General features: G+C 46.2%; 1 protein-coding gene across 7 annotated transcripts in view; it reads left to right on the forward strand.

Annotated features, from left to right (window-relative positions):
* LOC144798645 (uncharacterized) overlaps positions 1-21,041 on the forward strand; it is a 657,474-nt gene that overhangs the window by 298,404 nt on the left and 338,029 nt on the right. For all 7 annotated transcript variants that reach the window (XM_078669622.1, XM_078669623.1, XM_078669624.1 and 4 more), the window contains one exon: positions 15,791-15,830. In XM_078669622.1, the coding sequence (XP_078525748.1) occupies positions 15,791-15,830 (40 nt within the window). The remainder of the gene's footprint in view (positions 1-15,790; positions 15,831-21,041) is intronic.

The raw sequence follows: 21,041 nt of genomic DNA on the forward strand, positions 1-21,041 counted from the left end.
GCATGATGGTATCCAACCAGGTGATCAGCTCGGCTGCAGATTCCTCTCTCCTGGCAGCTCACGGCTACTGCACGGGATTAACCTGAGGCGTGATGCCTGGTTGCGCCTGACTTCGCTAAAAACCGGAGGTGCAGCAGAGGGTCGCCAACCTGCCGTTCTCATGGTGCTACGCTATTTGGAAAGCATGCGGATGAGGAGATGGCCCGCATGAAGGCGGAGGCTGAAACCCTGACGGCCGTCGGGTTAGAAAAGCCGCAAGAGAAGAAGAAGACCTTCCGCCCTTTCCAGAGACGTTTTGGTGCCCAGGGTAGAGGGCAAGGTCGTCAAGCAGGGCAGCAGCAACACCAGCAGCAGCAGTAGTACCAGCGGCGTCCATTCCAGAAACGCCAGAGGGGTAGAGGCGGCCAGCAGTCCTCCTCGACGCCTAAAGGCCCGGCTGGGTCTAGGCCCTGAGGTGCTACTTCCCCCTCGTCCGTTACCCGCTCCGGTGGGGGGAAGCATACAAAATTACTTGGCAGAGTGGAGAAAAATTACTCAGGACAAGTGGGTGCTGAATATTGTTTGCAATGGATACAGTCTGCGTTTCGTCAGCCCGCCTCCAGCAATTCCACCGGTTTGCTCGCAGTTCCAACTGCGCGAGCTTCAAGTGGAGGCCGATACCCTGTTAGGAAAAAGGGTGATCGAAGACGTCCCTCTGTCTCAAAGGGGAAAGGGTCTTTACTCACGGTTCTACCTGGTACGCAAGAAGGACAAGAACGAGTTCAGGCCCATTCTGGATTTGCGACAAACAAACAAATGGATTAGCAGAGAAAGGTTTTGCATGCTGTCTTTGCACCTGATTTATTATCCTCAGCTGCAGAGAGGAGACTGGCTTTGCGCAATAGATCTGCAAGATGCGTACTTCCATGTGCCCATTGCACGGAAACACCGGAAGTTCCTGCGCTTCCTAGTCGGCACCAATCACTATCAGTACACCGTACTACCGTTTGGACTGTCGCCTGCACCAAGGACTTTTTCTAAATGCATGGCCGTGGTGGCAGCGCACCTGAGAAAGAACAAGGTGTTTGTCTACCCGTAACTGGATGACTGGTTGATCAAAGCCTCCAACTTCCAGGAAGCGCAATTGCACTTCAACAGGACGGCCGTTCCGAATGAACCAGCTGGGTTTGCACATAAACATGTCCAAGTCTGTCCCGACTCCTGTCCAGTGCCTACAGTACTTGGGAACCTCCATCAATACGCTGTCAGCAAGCGTGTCTCCTTCGGAGGAGAGACGCTTATCGATCCTTCGGAAGGCTCAGGCTCTCATAGCTGTTCCATCTACAACAGCGAGGACGGTGTCTTCTCTACTGGGGTCGATGGCCTCTTGCATCTTCCTCACGCCACACAAACGCCTACACATGAGGCCGCTGCAGGAATGTCTGGAGGATCAATGGGACCAGAAGCGGGGGAGCTGGGACGACAAGATCAAGTTGTCCCTTCACGCCCTACAGTCTCTAAAATGGTGGTGTTCAGCGGAGACCATCCTCTAGGGGGTTCCATTCCACAAGGACATTCCGAGTCAGACTATCGTCACGGATTCGTCTCTCCTCGGCTGGGGAGCGCATTCAGACCAGCTACAGATTCAGGGAACGTGGTCCCCAGCAGAATCCATGTACCACATCAACTTCCTGGAACTCAGAGCAGTTCACTTGGCCCTGAAGGCTTTTCATCCGTCCTTCCAGACCAACTCCTTGCTTGTGCAGACGGACAATACGACCACAATGTATTACCCCAACAAGCAGGGGGGCTTGAGATTGCGCACCCTGTCACTGGAAGCGCAGGCGATCTGGCACTAGCTGCTAGCCAGAGGACTGACGATAATGGGCACCCATCTGCCAGGTGTGCAGAATGCTCAGGCGGACGCACTCAGCAGGCTCGTACAAGAAAACCACGAATGGGTTCTGAACGACGAGGTACTAGAAGACATCTTCGGGAGGAGGGGCACTCCAGACGTAGATCTGTTCGCCACCGCCGAAAACATAAAATGCCGAGACTTCGCCTCCAGGTATTACCAACCGGGGACTCTGGGGAATGCACTATGGATCAGCTGGTCAAACAGCTTTCTGTACGCTTTTCCACCCATTCCCCTGATTCCGGCGGTGCTCATCAAGCTGTCCCGGTCCAGAGCACCGATGATCCTCATTGCTCCGGAGTGGCCCTGACAGTGGTAGTTCACGGATCTGCTCCACCGGTCTCTTCAGCCTCACATGCGACTGCCGTGTCGGCCGGACCTTCTCACGAAGTTCGGGGGGCAGATTGTGCACCCCAACCTCTCATCGTTGAGTTTGGCGGCATGGCTTCTGAGATAGTGCAATATGGACACCTGAATCTGCCTGAGGATTGCATGAACATTCTCAAGGAGGCTAAGCAGCCTTCCACTAGGACTTCTTATGTCTACAAGTGGAAGAGGTTCTGTATCTGGTGTACTTCTAAGAACTATGATCCGACAACCTGCAAGGAAGATGTTGTCCTTCCATATCTCTTGCATTTGGCTCAGTCCGGCCTTAATTTTCAATCTATTAAGTTTCACCTCGCAGCGTTAACTGCGTACCGGAAATGTCCTTCACAGACTTCCTTCTTCCAGGTCCCTGTGATTAAGGATTTTTTGGAAGGATTGAAGAAAGTGTTTCCTCCTGTTCAGAGTCCTTCACCTTCCTGAGAGTTGAATGTGGTTCTGTCCAGATTGATGAAGGATCCTTTTGAACTCATTCATAAGGCTTCACTGCAGCACTTATCGTGGAAGGCGGCTTTCCTTGTGGCCATTACATCGGCCCGAAGGGTGAGGGAGATTTAGGCATTATGTTGTCAAGAACATTATACTGTTTTTCATGCTGCTAAGGTTGTGATGCGTACTCATCCTAAGTTCCTTCCTAAGGTGATCTCTGATTTTCAAGTTAATCAGACTATAACTTTACCTACGTTTTTCCAGAATCCTTCCACTCCAGCGGAAAGATCTCTTCATTCCCTGGATGTGAGAAGGGTATTGAAATTCTATCTGGATAAGACCAAGGACATTCGTAGATCAGACCAACTGTTTGTCAACTATGGGTCAGTCAGGACGGGTCTTGCTACCTCGAAACAGTCCATCTCTAGGTGGATTGTGTCCTGTATCCAGTTATGTTACCAGAAGGCTAATAAGACCTTAGGAGGTAAGCCTAAGGGTCATTCCACCAGGGGCAAAGCGGCTACAACGGCTTTGCTACATAATGTTCTCATTGCAGAGATCTGCAGGGCTGCCACGTGGAAGTCGGTCCATACCTTTGCTAAGCATTACTGTCTGGACTCTGACGCCAGAGCAGATGCTCTGGTTGGGCAGGCTTCGTTAAGAAATCTGTTTGCACAGTAATAGTGTTGTCTTTTTCTCCACCGCCATTTAGATTGTTGGGATGGGCTTGCCATTCTATTTACTAGATTATGACTAAACACAGAGATCCCCTACTACAGAAGGAGTAGTTTCTTACCTGTAACTCCAGTTCTCTTCCAGGGGATCCTCATCAGTAGTCATAAGCACTGAATATTCCCGCCCATGTGCGGGACCCCGGAAACAATATAAAAATATATATGTAAAAAACACATATATCTAACTCCACATATATGTATGTACATATATTATTTTTCTCATACCAATGCAGCCCCAAAAAAGAGGCTAACACAATGTAAAACCTTGTACATGTACTGCAATTATAAAGGAAACAAATAACACATTAAATCAAATATACTTTGAATTTTGTGTTTTAATGAGTAAAACCACTCATAACTCCTGAAAATTGCTCATAAAAAGACATTGTTAGTCTCAGGCTGCATTGAAAAGCAATAACATAGAAAATGAAAGCATTTTCAACCAAAAAACTGGCACTGTGCCTTTAAGGCAGCCATGAATCCAGGCTTCCCATCATGCCTCAGGGGTGACAGTTAGGTCAGTTGTTCTTTCCGGCTCCTTCTGTCAGGACCCTGGTTAACAACTCTCACCTTTTTTTTACTTTCTTTCAGAATTACTTGGTGTTTTCTTAAAATTTGTGATCTCACTCGACGGTTTTTTACCTTAGAGAGATAGTTATACCTTTTTTGGGCTCAAAAAAGGTTGATTTTTTGTCAGAAATGCCTAAGGCTCTTTTTGACACCTGCTCTGCCTGCGGGCATAAGAAGGCTTGGTCTGATACACATCCTGTGTGTATTCGCTGTCTACCTGACTCTCATGAGGTAGCATCTTGTGTCCACTGCCAGTCCTTGTCATCCAGAACTCTCAAGGACAGAGAAAGAAGCAGGATTTATGGACTTTCTGAGAGAGGTAGGTCTCCAAAGAGACTTATGAAGCGGTCGACGTCGAAGAAAGTTCCGACCTGCTCTCCTTCGGCGTCGGGATCGGCGTCGAGGTCTCCAACGACGAAGAAGGTGAAGTCTTCAGCGTCGAAAGTCAGGACTCCGCTGCCGTCAACCGGGCGATGCGCAGCGTCGAGTGCAACGTCGAGGTCTCCGTTGAAGCAGGGCGGCTCAACGTCGAGACTTCCGTCGTCGAAGGCTCAGGTAGAGTTTTCGACGTCGAAGCCTCCGCCGTCGCCTAGTCATGGGCGCTCGGCGTCGAGGCGGCCTCCGTCGTCGTCTGGCTATAGACGCTCGATGTCGAAGCATCCTCCGTCGTCGCCAGGGCATCGGCGATCGACGTCGAGGCATCACCCGTCGTCGTCAGGTCATCGGCCTTCGACGTCGAGGAAGAGATCGACCTCGAAGCATCCTTCGTCGTCGCCAGGTCATCGGCGTTCGACGTCGAGGCATCACCCGTCGTCGTCAGGTCATCGGCCTTCGACGTCGAGGAAGAGATCGACCTCGAAGCATCCTTCGTCGTCGCCAGGTCATCGGCGTTCGACGTTGAGGGATTCTCCGTTGACGACCCATCGGCATTCGACGTCGAGGCATTCATCGTCGTCGAAGGACCATGGTAGTTCGACGTCGAAGCTTCCTCCGTCGGCGTCGCATCATCGACGCTCGACGTCGAGGCATTCACAAGCGTCGGCAGGGAACTCTCCGTCGAAAGTTGAGCAAAGTTCGACGTTGGAGAAGCCGGTGCGGACTTCACCTCCTCGGAGATCGACGTCGAGGCAGGGAACTCCAGTGGTCCAACCTCAGACACAGCAGTCTATAAGGTCGTCTGGGTCTGCCTCAACTGCGGAGGATGACCACGGCTCGCAAGTGAGTGACAGTCACGCTGCCAAGCGGAAGAGGTCGCCGGAACAGAGGGACTATCGTAGTCGCTCCAAGTCTGCGGCTGGTTCAGGTTCGGACTCTGGCCCGGACGTGATTATTTATCAGTCGGGCGGCGAGGAATCCAGGCACTCGCAAAAGGATACAACGCCTCCATCACCTACTGTCAGGCTTTCCCCGAGATGGTACAAGCCACTGCATCACTGGGCTCCGGACAAGGAGACAGCGTATCGGTTGCAGCAACCGCTCTCTAGGCCTAGAGAACGGTCACGCTCTCCGGTGAGGCAGAAAGAAAGATCACGCTCTCCAGTTCGCCAGAAAGAAAGATCACGTTCCCCAGTTCGCCAGAGAGATAGATCACGCTCTCCAGTACGCCAGGGGGAAAGATCATGTTCCCCAGTTCGCCAGAGAGAAAGATCACACCAGAGGGAAAGATCACGCTCTCCAGTTCGCCAGAGGGAAAGATCGCGCTCCCCAGTTCGTCAAAGGGAACGATCGCGCTCCAGAGTGCGAACCGACAGGCGTAGTTCACGCTCAAGAAGCACAAGGAGAGACCGAAGAACTCCTTCTACTTCTTCCTCGACCCGCTCTCACAGAGACTACTCTCCTACCCTGACAGACTCTCCTTCAACGAGGGTATCTCCAATCGATGATATCTTCACTTTTCAGGACGTACTGGGTAGGGGAGCTCTTAAGCTGGGAGTTGCCTTAAAAGCTCCGCAGATCAAGACCTCTATAATATTTGAAACACTGCAACATAGGTCTGCACCCAAACCTCTTCTGCCTTTGGTGCCGGGGATTATTGAGCCAGTTATGGACGTCTTCTTAACCCCAGCGACGGTCAAAGCAGCTCTGGCAAGGATTCTTAAAAAGTACAAATCTCCAGAGGACGATCCGCTATTCCTCAGAGCTGATCCTCCCCTGGACTCAGTGATTATTGCGGCGGCGAGGAAGTCCAATGCAGTTGCCTCATCCTCCACTGTTCCTCCGGATAAGGACAGTAAGATGCAAGACTCGTGGGGAAGGCGGGTCTGCAATACATCGGCGTCTTTTCTCAAGGTTGCCAATGCGGAAGCCCTCCTGGGGCATTACGACCGCTCCCTGTGGGATTCTCTGCAACGGTTTGTGGAGAAACTCCCAGCAGAGGACCGTAAGGACTTTGAGGAAATCCTCCTGGAAGGCAGTCAAGTCTCCAACCAGGTGATAAGTGCTGCAGCGGATGGACCTACCCTAGCAGCTCATGGGTATGCTCATGGGGTAACAGCAAGAAGGTCATCATGGTTGCGCCTAACGGCTTTAAAACCAGAAGCCCAAGCACGTATATTGAACTTACCTTTTTCAGGTGCTTCATTGTTTGGCACAAGTGCAGACGAGGAAATGCAGCGCATGAAGGCAGAGCTGGACACTCTCAAGGCGGTGGGTCTTGAGAAAAAGAAAGAGTTTAAGAAGAAATTTCGCTCCTTCAACAAGGGCTCTACAAAACAGCGGGTTCAAACCCCGAACTGGCAGAAGAGCCAAGATCAGCAGGGGCAGCAAAAGTCCCAGTATAAAGGCAAGCGCAATTACAAGGGAAATAATCAGCGCCAAGGCAACAACAACACCGGCAATGCTCAAGCCAAGCAATGAGTCGTCTCTTCCCCCAGCGCCGTGGACCACTCCAGTGGGGGGAAGCCTGTCAAAGCATTTGAAAGAGTGGCGAAGCATCACAAAAGACAGATGGGTGTTGTCTACGCTTCAGAATGGGTACTGTCTTCGTTTCAGTCGTCAGCCTTCACCAGTTTCCCCAATGTCTTCATCAAATCATCAACTTCACCTGCTGCAAAAAGAAGTCACCACTCTGCTCGAAAAGTCAGCTATCGAGAGAGTTCCGGTCTCTCAGAGGGGAAAAGAGGTGTACTCCTGTTACTTTCTGGTCAAGAAAAAAGGACAGAAGGCAGAATACAGGCCCATACTGGACTTGCGAACGCTAAATCTGCATGTCAAAAAGGAAAGATTCCGCATGTTGGCGCTTCACCAAATATATCCACATCTCAGGAAGGGAGACTGGATGTGTTCGCTGGACCTTCAAGATGCTTATTTCCATGTCCCAATACATCCCAGTCACAGAAGATTTCTTCGGTTCAGGGTGGGGACCTCTCACTTTCAGTTCAAAGTCCTGCCGTTTGGATTAAAGTCGGCCCCTCGGGTGTTCACGAAGTGCGTGGCGGTGGTCGCAGCTGCACTACGTCGCAGAGGGGTCTTCGTGTATCCATACTTGGACGATTGGCTGGTGAAAGGTCCTTCCCCAGTCAATGTAAGGAATCAGTTCCAGACTTGCATACAGCTCTGCCAGAGACTAGGGCTACATGTCAACTTCGGAAAATCAGTCATTCAGGCCACCCAGAGGATTTACTTCCTTGGTGCTCTGCTAGACTCCGAAACAGGAAAAGTGTTTCCTTCGGAGGAGAGACAATCATCAATTGTCCAGAAATGTCAGCTGATTCTTCGCAGCAATACTCAGAAGGTACGCAGGATTGCCTCCCTGCTAGGGTCGATGGCGTCTTGCATCTTCCTGGTTCCGAATGCCAGACTCCGCATGCGTCCTCTTCAACAGGATCTAGAGGACAAGTGGGATCAGCAATCGGCTCGCTGGGACGACCACATCACTATCTCAGACGCAGCTCGAGCGTCTATTCCGTGGTGGACAAAAGCTCAGAATATGCAGGTGGGAATCCTGTTCCATCAAACTCCCCCTACACAAACACTGATCACGGACGCCTCCCTTCTGGGCTGGGGGGCGCACATGGGTCCCCTGCAGGTTCAAGGTCAGTGGTCACACAAGGAAAGCACTTACCATATCAACATGCTGGAGCTGAGAGCAGTACATCTGGCTCTCAAACCGTTCCTCCCCTCGATCCAAGAGTCATCGGTGCTAGTACAGACGGACAACCCCACCACGATGTACTACTTGAACAAGCAGGGGGGGACGCGCTCTCGGACGTTGTTGTTGGAAGCGCAGAGGATCTGGCATTGGCTTCTAGCTCGAGGGCTATCTGTCACGGCGGTTCACCTTCCAGGAGAACAAAACGTGAGGGCAGACGCTCTAAGCCGTCACTTCGACGACAAAGAAGACTGGGTTCTTCACGACAAAGTGGTGGAGGAACTTTTTCAATCCTGGGGTCGTCCCTCCATAGACTTGTTCGCGGACGATCCAAATGCCGAAGCTTCACCTCCAGATTCCACCGGCCAGGCTCGAGAGGGAATGCTCTCTTGATCGACTGGTCAAAGGAATTTGTGTACGCCTTTCCACCTCTCCCGTTGATTCCGAAGGTGGTGAGCAAGCTAACACACTCGTGCACAACGATGATTCTGATTGCTCCCGATTGGCCGAGGCAATGGTGGTACACGGACCTGCTTCATCTGTCATTGACACCTCACAAGAGGCTGCCATGCAGGCCGGACCTGTTGTCCAAGATGGACGGGAGGATCTTCCATCCCAACCTTCCGTCGCTGAGCTTGGCAGTTTGGCTCCTGAGGTCATCCAATACGGCCATCTAGGGTTGCCAGAGGACTGCATGTTCATTCTGAAAGAGGCAAGGCGTCCTTCCACCAGACATTCGTATGCATGCAAGTAGAAGAGATTTTATATGTGGTGTATACAGAATAGTCATGATCCTATCAAATGTCAAGAAGAAGCAGTTCTTCCTTATTTGTTGTATTTAGCTAAAGCAGGTTTGAAGTTTAATTCCATCAAGGTGCACCTAGTGGCCATAACGGCTTATAGGCGGTCACCTTCTCAAACCTCTTTTTTCCAGCTAGCATCTGTCAAGGACTTCCTGCAAGGGTTAAAAAAAGTATACCCTCCAGTGCGTCCTCCTTCTCCACCCTGGGAGTTGAACTTGGTGCTATCAAAGTGAATGGGTCCTCCCTTTGAACCCATTCACAAAGCCACTTTACAACATCTTTCATGGAAAGCGGCTTTTTTGGTGGCTATCACGTCGGCTCGCAGAGTGAGCGAGATTCAAGCCCTCTGTGCATCAGAACCCTATACGGTTTTCCATTTGAACAGGGTGGTGCTACGGACGCATCCATCTTTTCTGCCTAAAGTGGTGTCAGATTTTCATGTAAATCAGATCATTTCTCTGCCCACTTTTTTTCCCAACCCCTCTACTCCAGCTGAGAGGGCTCTAGATTCTTTAGACCTAAAAAGGGTTTTAAAATTCTATCTTGACAGGTCTAAAGTGATTCGTCATTCTGATCATCTTTTCATTAACTATGGATCGATCAGGACAGGACATTCTGCCTCGAAGCGTTCCATTTCCAGATGGATCGTTTCATGTATTAAACTTGCTTACCAGCTAGCGCAAAAACCCCTGGGTTTTTCTCCCAAGGCGCATTCCACCAGGGGAAGAGCTGCGACTGCGGCTTTTCTCCATAATGTGCCCATGTCTGAGATCTGTAAAGCGGCGACCTGGCGGTCCGTCCATACATTTACCAGACATTATTGTCTTGATTCTGACACAAGAGCAGATACCCAAGTAGGCCAAGCCTCCTTGCGGAATCTGTTTAGCAGCCAGGCTAGGCTGTGATGTTGGGTCTTTTAAGGTAGAAGATGTACTTCTCATTTACCTGCAGGTGGTTGTTGGGCTTGCTATTCTATTCAGTGCTTATGACTATTGATGAGGATCCCCTGGAAGAGAAGGATAAGTTATTTACCTGTAATCCTAGTTCTCTTCCAGGGGTAACCTCATCAAAGTCATAAGCAACCCACCCGCCTCCCCAGGTAAATGAGAGCTGTACGTGTTCATATGTGTATTTAGCCCTGACTTCAGGGTTATGCAAAGAACAACTGACCTAACTGTCACCCCTGAGGCATGATGGGAAGCCTGGATTCATGGCTGCCTTAAAGGCACAGTGCCAGTTTTTTGGTTGAAAATGCTTTCATTTTCCATGTTATTGCTTTTCAATGCAGCCTGAGACTATCAATGTATTTTTATGAGCAATTTTCAGGAGTTATGAGTGGTTTTACTCATTAAAACACAAAATTCAAAGTATATTTGATTTAATGTGTTATTTGTTTCCTTTATAATTGCAGTACATGTACAAGGTTTTACATTGTGTTAGCCTCTTTTTTGGAGCTGCATTGGTATGAGAAAAATAATATATGTACATACATATATGTGGAGTTAGATATATGTGTTTTTTACATATATATTTTTATATTGTTTCCGGGGTCCCGCACATGGGCGGGAATATTCAGTGCTTATGACTTTGATGAGGATACCCCTGGAAGAGAACTAGGATTACAGGTAAGTAACTTATCCTTCTGTAGTAGAGTTATCTCTGTTATAGTCCTAAGCGCCCACCCTCCTCCCCGGTGGAGAAAATGGTACTGTAATGTATGCTACAGGCCTTGCTTTATACACCTTCAAAAAGAACTGAAAGTAAAAGGAGTTTGCTGTGCATCATGGGATACCGAGGGTCTCTGGAGAGTTCCTTAAAGGCACGGTATCCCTTTTCCAGACATATAATGGCAGCCTATGGGGGCTTGTCTGTCCACCCCTTCCTCTCTATCATTCCAAGGATTTTGTGAAGGGGAAGTTTCTCTATGGGTGAAACTTAACGGACTGTGTTAAATGTGATGTTGGTGGAATATCCTTTGCATTTCTAGTTGAAGTACTTGACAGTGTAGCCTTGTAGGGATAGGCTGCATTATTGTCTTTAATTTTCTCTTTAGTGTCTATGCAGTTCTGCACTGAGGACAGCTTAAGAGATTATTTTTTATTGCTCCGGGGTCCACGCACATGGGCGGGACTATTCACTAGATTATGACTATAACAGAGATACCCCTACTACAGAACTGGAGTTACAGGTAAGAAACTACTCCTTCTTCAGACATTCTAGCAGAATAAGGAGATATCTCATGCCAGAGTTGCCGATCATATCTTATTAAAATAGCAAAGGCAATGGCAATTTTAATTGAACTGGCAGCAAAAAAATTACAATTCAGACCATGGAGAACTCCTTTCTGCTTTCTTTAACTGGTGAGACTGTGCAAGTAGTCATGGGATTCCAGTGATGTCTGAGTCGCACTCGCAGCCCATATCAATGAATCGGTCTTTACCTCATTAGTGAAATAAGCTCAGCAGGTGCCTTGCTTTTCTTATCAATTTTAAAATTGCTAGAGGTGACAGTGACTGAGTTCTTGATAGTGAGAACATCTTCTTCCGGTATATTATCTAGGATAGAGATAGCTCTGATCAACTGTCCCACATTTTCTTTAAAATCAAACAGAAAGCAAGATTTTTCAACAGCAGACAATGGAAGATTAAATTTAGCTGACGCCCTTTTAGTGACGGTATGAAATTTCCCAACATCATCAGTGGGAGAATCCTTAACTCATGCATAGGGCTAAGGTCGTCTGGGACCATCCCACTCAGTTCCTTTTTATGTGCCCGTCTCTGCCATCATCTGTACATGTCCAGATTCACATGGAGGATGTGGTGGTGGTGGAAATGAAGGCGTCACTGGAGGCCGGTGTGGCAGAGATGTAGGTGTACTATCTATTGTACCAGGAATGTTAGAGCCCTATCCAAATTAGTCCCTACCAGGTCTCACTGCAGTCCTAAATGCACTGCAGAACCCGCCGACTTTGCTCACTCAGCTTGGAATTGTACTCCAATCCACGATTTTTGGGAGCTTGTGCATGTTACATTATCATGCATTACTGGCCAAGCATTCGCTCCTGACGCGTTGCTAGCCCTCCTTGGATATGTTTAGGCTTTACTGGTGGGCATACAATGCTTTACAGCTATTGCGCTTTTGTTGGCCAAGTGGCGGGTGGCCCTTCATTTGGGCAGCAATAAGCTTCTCACAGAGAAAGCCTGGCTTCGAGATTTGTCTATTTAGACACTACTGGTTAAATCTTTGCCTCATTACAGTCCCTTACCTGGCAGCCAAGAGACATATTGACACAAAGAGATGTACAAAAGTTCCCCGGGAAGAGTGACGGAGAGGGGTGTGTGTGCTAGTGAGTGGGGGGAATCCCCAAGTTGGAACTAGAACCCTCACACACCCAGCAAGCTAGGTGTCATGCTTCATCATATGGGCTCTGCTCCTCGTCAGACTGGCGCTGCAATGTCTGACGGGCTCCCGAAACCGGGGCTCTTTAACGGAGATCTTCTGTTCCCGCCATATGGTGCATGCGTGTGAGAGGGCCTGTGGAGTGTGGTCGTGAAGTGGGTGTTAAGTTAAAAAAGGTGAGTCAGTCTACATACTGAATTTATTCTCGTAGTAGACTCCCTTGGTTAAAAACAAAGAACAGTGGTGTGGGAGGGGAGAGACAATGACCCTAACACTATTAGGGAGAATTGGACTACTACCCTCAATTATCGGTCGACATGTTTCTTGCCTGATGGCAATTCTTCAGGACCTAAATAGGATCGTACCACACAGTGAAAAAACTAGTGACGAATATATACAAAAACAGAAGTAGGGGGTCAACACTTGCAGGCAGGTATACGGCCGTAATACAGTCAGTAATACCAGGGTGCAGGTTAGTCTGTCCTGCTGCAATTAGAATGCCCTAAACCGGATCCCTGATGGACCTCTCAGTCTGCTCCCGTGGGACTGGCTGGGGAGGTATAGTACCTTCAGCGGCAGCAGTCCAAACGGCTTCACCTACCCCACGAGCAGCGTCTAAGCAATGACGCAGAGCAGCTCTGCGTCATTGCTTAGACGCTGCTCGTGGGGTAGGTGAAGCCGTTTGGACTGCTGCCGCTGAAGGTACTATACCTCCCCAGCCAGTCCCACGGGAGCAGACTGAGAGGTCCATCAGGGATCCGGTTTAGGGCATTCTAATTGCAGCAGGACAGACTAACCTGCACCCTGGTATTACTGACTGTATTACGGCCGTATACCTGCCTGCAAGTGTTGACCCCCTACTTCTGTTTTTGTATATATTCGTCACTAGTTTTTTCACTGTGTGGTACGATCCTATTTAGGTCCTGAAGAATTGCCATCAGGCAAGAAACATGTCGACCGATAATTGAGGGTAGTAGTCCAATTCTCCCTAATAGTGTTAGGGTCATTGTCTCTCCCCTCCCACACCACTGTTCTTTGTTTTTAACCAAGGGAGTCTACTACGAGAATAAATTCAGTATGTAGACTGACTCACCTTTTTTAACTTAACACCCACTTCACGACCACACTCCACAGGCCCTCTCACACGCATGCACCATATGGCGGGAACAGAAGATCTCCGTTAAAGAGCCCCGGTTTCGGGAGCCCGTCAGACATTGCAGCGCCAGTCTGACGAGGAGCAGAGCCCATATGATGAAGCATGACACCTAGCTTGCTGGGTGTGTGAGGGTTCTAGTTCCAACTTGGGGATTCCCCCCACTCACTAGCACACACACCCCTCTCCGTCACTCTTCCCGGGGAACTTTTGTACATCTCTTTGTGTCACTAGACTTCAGGACGAGTACACTGGACCCCGTAAAATATTGTCCTATCTATGTCCCTCTCCCTTGTAATAATAGCCAAGAGACATATGGCAGCTTCTTAGGGACTATCTGTTACTGCTGGTCTCTAGTGCTGAGGATGAAGAGGAGGAGGATGACATAGTGCTCCCACATCCATGATGGACTTCCCCTTTTATTCTCTTAATTTCGCTCTTGTCTCTTATGCATTACAACAGTTGATAGAACAGTTCCACCTACTCTGCTCCCAGTTTTTCCTTTAGACTTTATGCACACTTTGTTTCCTTTAGACACTTCCCCATACTCCATCTTACTACCCCCCCCCCCTTTTTTACCCCTCTTTCCTACTGCTGGCTTTCTTGTCCCCTTTACTGTTATATGATCTGTAATGTCATGATTGTAACAGTATTGGTTACTGCTTCTGTGGTTTGTTTTCTCTTTTGTTCTGCTTGGCTCATCAATACATGAATAAAATTACTGGAAAAAAATTAAATAACAGGAATTCTAGGAGTAGGAACTAAACTGTTATCTGCATCACAGGAAATAACTGTGGAGGTACAGACATAGAACCTGGAGTTCTAGGATTGGGCAGGCTATAAAAGGAATCTTAAATCACTTTATAAAGATGTTAGCTTGTCCACCGGGGCAGAAACCATTGGTGGAGCATCAAAATGTCTGTTTTGTTATTGTGAGGCAACATACGAGGGTCCACGCACTGTTAATGTCTTCTACAAAACTCTGCTTCTTCCTCTGCCTCATCAGAAGATTTAGTCACATATTTTATGTTTCACTTAAGTGTTTTAGGATCCTTGGGGCTTCTGAATTGAGTCTCTGAGTAATTATCGCCATCTTCTGAGAAGAAAACTTCCAGGTCAAAGTGAGGCTGGACCTCTTGAGTGTCTAAGACCTGCTCCAGCTGATGAAAGGGTTGATACCTTCACTGCCAAGAGAGCTCTAGGGTACCAGTGGACAGAGCTAGTGACTTTTGACACGCAATAAAATGTCCTAAAAGCGTCGTTACTTGGCTTATGTGACATTTTTGTAATTACATACTAGTTTATACAAATCATTCTGTAGCGTTGGTATCTTCAGTAGAATCTCTTGTACCACCCGAATGGAAATTAGATATGCTCCATTCTTGTTTTGGCGGGTCTTTATTTTTTTCTCTCTTCGAGTTGGGAGCACATCTCCTGATTTAATTATAATGTATACTCCTGGCAATAGTGTAGCAAGGAGGTGAAAGTAAAGACAGTTTCTTCACTGGAAACCCATTTGATTGGTAATTTAGGTTTTCTTTTCAGTAATTATAAGAGTGTGTGTAATACCGTGGGGTCGTACACAAATCACTTGGCAAAAAAGTAGAACATCTTCTCTTCTAGGAACACTTTCAGGTTTAGGGTGTATTTACAGTGTTTTTGGAATTCCACTGAGAATCCCAGGAAATCTATTGGAATCTGCAACAGTTGTAGATTTCCAGAAGTACTCCAATTGTAAAATGTTAGGCATGTAGGCATGAAGAATTTCGTGCAGATGGAAAATGATGCATGAGTAAGTAATGCAGTAATGTTTACTTTAATGATTATATTTTCTTCTTAACAAGAAAACATGTTCTCCCTGTGGAAATACCTTGTTCCCGACACTTGAATTAAATACAAGTGTGTTTCCCACCTTCCGACCTGCCTTTGACTGGAGTACATTTGTGAGTTTTCTCATGCTGAACAACTGCATGCAAATTGTAAATGTTTAGGACGTCCACAGAAATAGGCAGGGTCACCACCTCTCCAAGAGCACTCAGGATCCCCCTCTCTCATTTCCGAAAACCAAATGCATCCGTTCTACTCTAACAGGTGATGTTTTCCATTCGGTATTGCTGTTTGAAACAAGAGAGTTCCACCTGTGCTGGTTCTATGAATCAAAATGTGGGATTTACCTTCACAAATGCCTTTTTACAAACGTAATTAGAATTTAGATAAATGAACGCTTTGTCAATCTGGACGCCTATGCAGTATGTTTAATATTTTTGTAATAATTTGAGTTTTTATAAGTATTAAAATTAATATCTGAGGGGACAATTGTATCGTTAATAACAGATCGTGATGATTTACTGGCTGACCAGATATATCAACCAGGGTGAGTACAAGAAGCTGCTTTCTTTCTTTCTTTTTTCAAATAATTTTTGTGTTAAATAATAAAATAAAAGGCAACACACAATAACAAATAAAATATGGTATGTGAAATCACAAACAATATCTACAACAGAGCTACTTTCAAAATAAAACAAGCATTTACAATGCAACGGTTTCGCCTTTGGAAAAGTTAGAGCTATTGGCATTGTAAATGACAACATTTGTATTTATGTGTTGGTTTTGAAAACAGATAAATAAATGGCATTGTCACTTAAATTGGCAATAGCTTAATCTCTCGCAAATGTGAATCCATGCCGAAGAAGTCTACTCTGAGCCCAAACAATCTCTTTAACAAGCACCTCATCATCCACCTTCAAAACATCAGAACAAAATCAGAAAGCAGTCTCATTTGAACGCCAAAACCAGATCAGCAAAAGCACTCCCTCCGGGATTAACAATCCAACATCACACCATTCTACAGCTCAGAGCTTGATACCCTTCAGAAAGTCAACTCTGCTTAACATATTGCCAACAAGAATATCAACTACTTCTCTGCATCCTTTTACAAACACAAATGGGTTTCCCAGAGAGTCCTGTAGCATACCAGGGGTCTCACCAACCAGTATGAATTCATCCAAATAGAAACCTCAATCTGCAGAACTACCAGCCTCCTGCAGAACACTCAAGGGCTATCCTGTCCTCATCATCTCCAACCTTTACATGTAATGCCTGGAGCCCTACTCAAGAGAACACAGAATCAATATCCGCCAATAGGTGGACAACACCAAACTATGTCAAAACCTACACAGCGTATACATTTTACCCTGAACTTCCCACAATCTCATTCAGAAATGAATGTTGAATGCCTACCAACTCATTAAGACCAAGATAGAATTCCTCCTATTCACCAAACACCATCCTCAAATATGCCGCCTCATTACAATAAATAAACAAACATCCTGATTGGCATCTCTAGGCTCTCACCAATCTACACTGCTCATGAATTTCTGCAACTCAAGACTTCCCATATTTTCATTCAGAACTGAATGTCCTCGTACTCACCAACAGCAAAACATAGACTGGCTCTACAAAATGAACCTTGATAGCTTCACCGCCTAGCTGACACTAAAGCAAAAATACCTTGGATTCACCTTTGACATTTACATACCCTTTAAATAACTTGTCAGCAAGAAAACCAAAACAGTCTGGTATGAACATTCCTTCCTGTTGAAAGTAAAATCCCCCATGACACAAATTCAAATTCAAGTAACTTTATTCGATTGTTAACATTACAATCATAAAAGCACAGTTGATAAGCATACAATTAAAAAAAAAAACAAGTAATCCATTCCATTAATGACACAAGAGGTTATATAGACAGTATGAGACAAGAGTAACAGGCAGAATATACACTTTAAAAATATAAATAATTATAACAAAAATTAAAAGTTAGCATTATATCTAACAACAGCAGCATAATTATCCCTCCATACTTTTCCTGAATGTAATTGCTAATTTCAAAAAACTGCATACATATAAAGTGCAGTCACAATTCAGGAGTTGAAGGTAATAAAGTGCTGGTTTAATCTGTGCAAATTTCAGTTCCTTGAGGAGTGGTTTTAAGTATAGCTTCCGGGGTACTACGTAGTAAGGACAAATAAATAAAAAGTGCGCCAGATCTTGCGGAGACTTTCCGTCGCAGCCGCAAGCTGGCAACACTTGACCTCGGTGGGCCCCACTCGGTACTGCCAGTAAAAGATGAAACAAATCAAAGCGGAACCTTGTTAATAAGTAACGTTCATAACTAGTCATGGGCCATGATAAATATGGTTCCATTTGTAGACAGGTTTTGAGTAATGCGTGTTTCCTAACACTGTCTTTCTGTAGCTCGGCCTCTTCCCGGGCTAAGTACCTGGTTGTCATAAATGTATTTTTCACAAAAGTGACATCCGATTTAGTGATAGAGTCTGGGGTTAAAAACAAGTCAGACCGTCCTATTTCAGTAAAACAATCACTAATGTACTTCAGCCACGGGACCTTAAGCCTACCCTCCCATGTTAGGGCTTCTTTTAATATATCATGGGTAAGAGGTATATCATTGTTTAGCCAACAATTCAACCAGCACAGCAGGGGATTAGCTGCTATTCTATCACTTAAGTAGGACACCCCTAGCTCCTCATGTACAGGGAAGTTTCCAGTTCCCCTTGGCAGCCTCAATATCTGCTTCAGGAAATTGTTTTCTACAACCTCCAGGTCTCGCATCCGGCTATAACCCCAGAGCTCGCTTCCATAGCAAGCAACGGCGATGCTCTTTGCCTGATATAATTTAAGCAAGGCAACCACCGGATTATTGCCAATTTTTCTTGCGAAATTGAGTATAGCCGCATTGACGCGGGTTACCTCGCCCTTCTTCCTCAAAATAGCCGGGCCCCAGGATAGTTGGTGATCGAAAAGGACCCCGAGGTATGAGAAGGTTCTGGTGGTTGGAATTTTTTCCCCATTTATATTAAAAAGGTTGGATTTTCGTGACCACAGGCCTGTCTTCATAACATAAGACTTAGAGTTGTTAATGCTTAAGCCTCGAGACTCCATGAAGTCAAAAAAAGAATTTAAAAGTGTCTGGAGGCTGATTGCTGTCCTTGAAATAAGGACAGCAAGTCCATAAAAGCCATGTGGACTGTTCCCTGCCGGGCCATGGTATATTTACCTATAATCAAATACAGGTTCAGGCACTGGGTAACTGTCGAGTGACCAGGTCTGAAGCCATATTGTATTGGGGATATAACATTGTTCTCATTTGCCCATGCAGTTAATCTATTCAAGATTACACCCCCTACCACTTTGGCTACAGAATTAATTAAAGATATTGGCCTGTAGCATGACGGACTTCTACGATCACCCTTTTTAAACACGGGCACTATAGTCGATACCCCCCACGACTTTGGGCATCCAAAGGCCGCAGCTGCATTTACTACAGCAGTAAGGACAGGGGCCCATAATGAGATACAAGATTTAAAAAGGTCCGGTAAGCCATCCGGGCCAGGGGCCTTATTACTAGTTAACCCTTGAATACCCTTCTCTACTTCATTGACTGAAAAGCACAAAATATTCTCCATAGGAGACAAAGGGCCGTATTCTGCCTGCTGCTCATTGCTTTTAAAAATTGCGCTAAAATGGATAACCCAATCCTCCTCTGGGATGTTAGTACCAAGTGCGATATCACTGGGATTGTCAAACAGAGGTTTATTAATAATTTCCCAGAATTTACTACTGTTGCCCAGGACTGAAGAATCAAGCAGAGACTCCCAGGTACGCGCCTTAATTTCCTTTTTTCGTTTGGAAAGTGATTTCTTATAAATCAATTGCAGGATTTTGATTTGACCTGAATCTCTGGGTTTGATTTTTAGTGCTTTTCTCAAATCTCTGCTTGCCTTAGAACAAGAGTGGTCTGGTTTGTCCTTTCAATGGGACTGTTAACATAGATCCTACTGATGACACCACAACCTCAAAGACAGCTAGTGTTTGCTCTGGGGATGTGGCTGGTGACACACAAACTGCAAGTTCCTCACCACATGACCTATTAATTTCGGTATACAGGTTTTCACAATTTACCGTTGACCATTTCAATAGACGTTTACCGTTTATACATTTCAAGGTTCCCCGACCTTCACAGTTCATTCGCCGTTGAAATACTCCACCACCCAGTCTAATGGTTATGGGATTATGATCACTATAGATGTTTGTTTTAATAGAGAATCTGGAGGTCTGATTGGTGAGATCAGCAGATAGTAATATGTGATCTGTAAAGGATCCTTGTCCTGAACCTTTAAATGTAGTAATGTCAAAAACCTTGGACTCCGGCACCATAGACATGGCTACAGTTAAGTTGTTTTCATTCAGCAAATTGTTAAGACAAGTTCCACGCCTAGAGTGGTCAAAATGAAAGCCATTCACAGTATTACAACCCAAAGATCCCTTGGGGGTAACTCCTGGATTACCACACGGGTGAACATTAAAATCACCTGCAATCAATAAATCTCGTGACAGAGTGCCTGCTCCCTCTCTCAGCATCTCATTCAAAAGTAGTATATTACATTCCCCTTGACTATTTATAGCGTTGTAAAAATTAATTAAAGTCAAGGCATGTTTGCCTCTCTTTAATTCCAGCACTTGAATATTCCGATTTTCATGATACCAATTGCTTACTTGGCAGGTAAGTGCCAGGTTAATAAAAATAGCCAGGCCCCCCTTTGCTCTTCCGCTAAGTGAGGGAGCTGCTGGCCTCAAAAAACTTAGATAGCCCTCAATAAAAGCATTATTATCTTCCATCCATGTTTCTTGGAGGCATATAACTGCGTATTTCTTAACAAAAGCCAGCCAGACAGGATCAAATATTTTATCAGCCAAACCCGCTATATTCCACGAGACTAAACTCGCATTACAAACGTCAACCAGTTCTGTCCCAATGACAGGCTCTGTGGTTATGGGTTCTGATGGCGATCAAATAAGTTGTTCTGCGTGAGTGTCTCCCTGTGTTTCAGCTGTAAAAGGGATGGATTCTTCATGGATTGGAAGAGGGCTAGAAGCCTTAGGCAAAACATGCGATGTACTAGTGTGCTCATATGAAGTGGGGCTATCAATTAAAAAATCTATATCTGGCTCTACCTGTCTATTGGTATCTAGTTCAGCGGCTGGAGAGGGAACAATTGCTGCTTGTACGGCCCTAATTTCCCCATGTACTAGTTAGCTTTGCATATGACCAGTATGTGTTAGAGTGGTCGGAGCAACATATAGTCAGTCCACCCCCTCCAGTCCACTCTGATCGTAGAAAGCGTCAAACCTATTTGAGGTAGGTACATTATAATGGGTATTAGGATATGTTAAATGAGAGTGATCACGGTGATGATACATCTCGTGTGAGGCCTCCCGTCTCTCATGATAAAATGCTGGGTGGTTAACCTGTCTGGTTTCCCAGGGTATATCTCTCCCATACTGTCTTTGATCTCCTACGGTATAGTGTCCACGATTCCTTGGAGTAACTCCATCATGATATTGGTTAAAATTATCATAAGTTTTCTCCTGCTCTAGTGTGGAGTATGGATACACTTTGCCTAGACTGTGATCACTTGAGGGATAAAAGTAACTTAGATCCATAGTACGGATCAGGCTGCTAATTGGGCCATCCTTCCAACTAATAATGTGCCTTACCACACGA

Source organism: Lissotriton helveticus, chromosome 12 (genome assembly GCF_964261635.1).
Source record: "Lissotriton helveticus chromosome 12, aLisHel1.1, whole genome shotgun sequence".
NCBI lineage: Eukaryota > Metazoa > Chordata > Amphibia > Caudata > Salamandridae > Lissotriton > Lissotriton helveticus.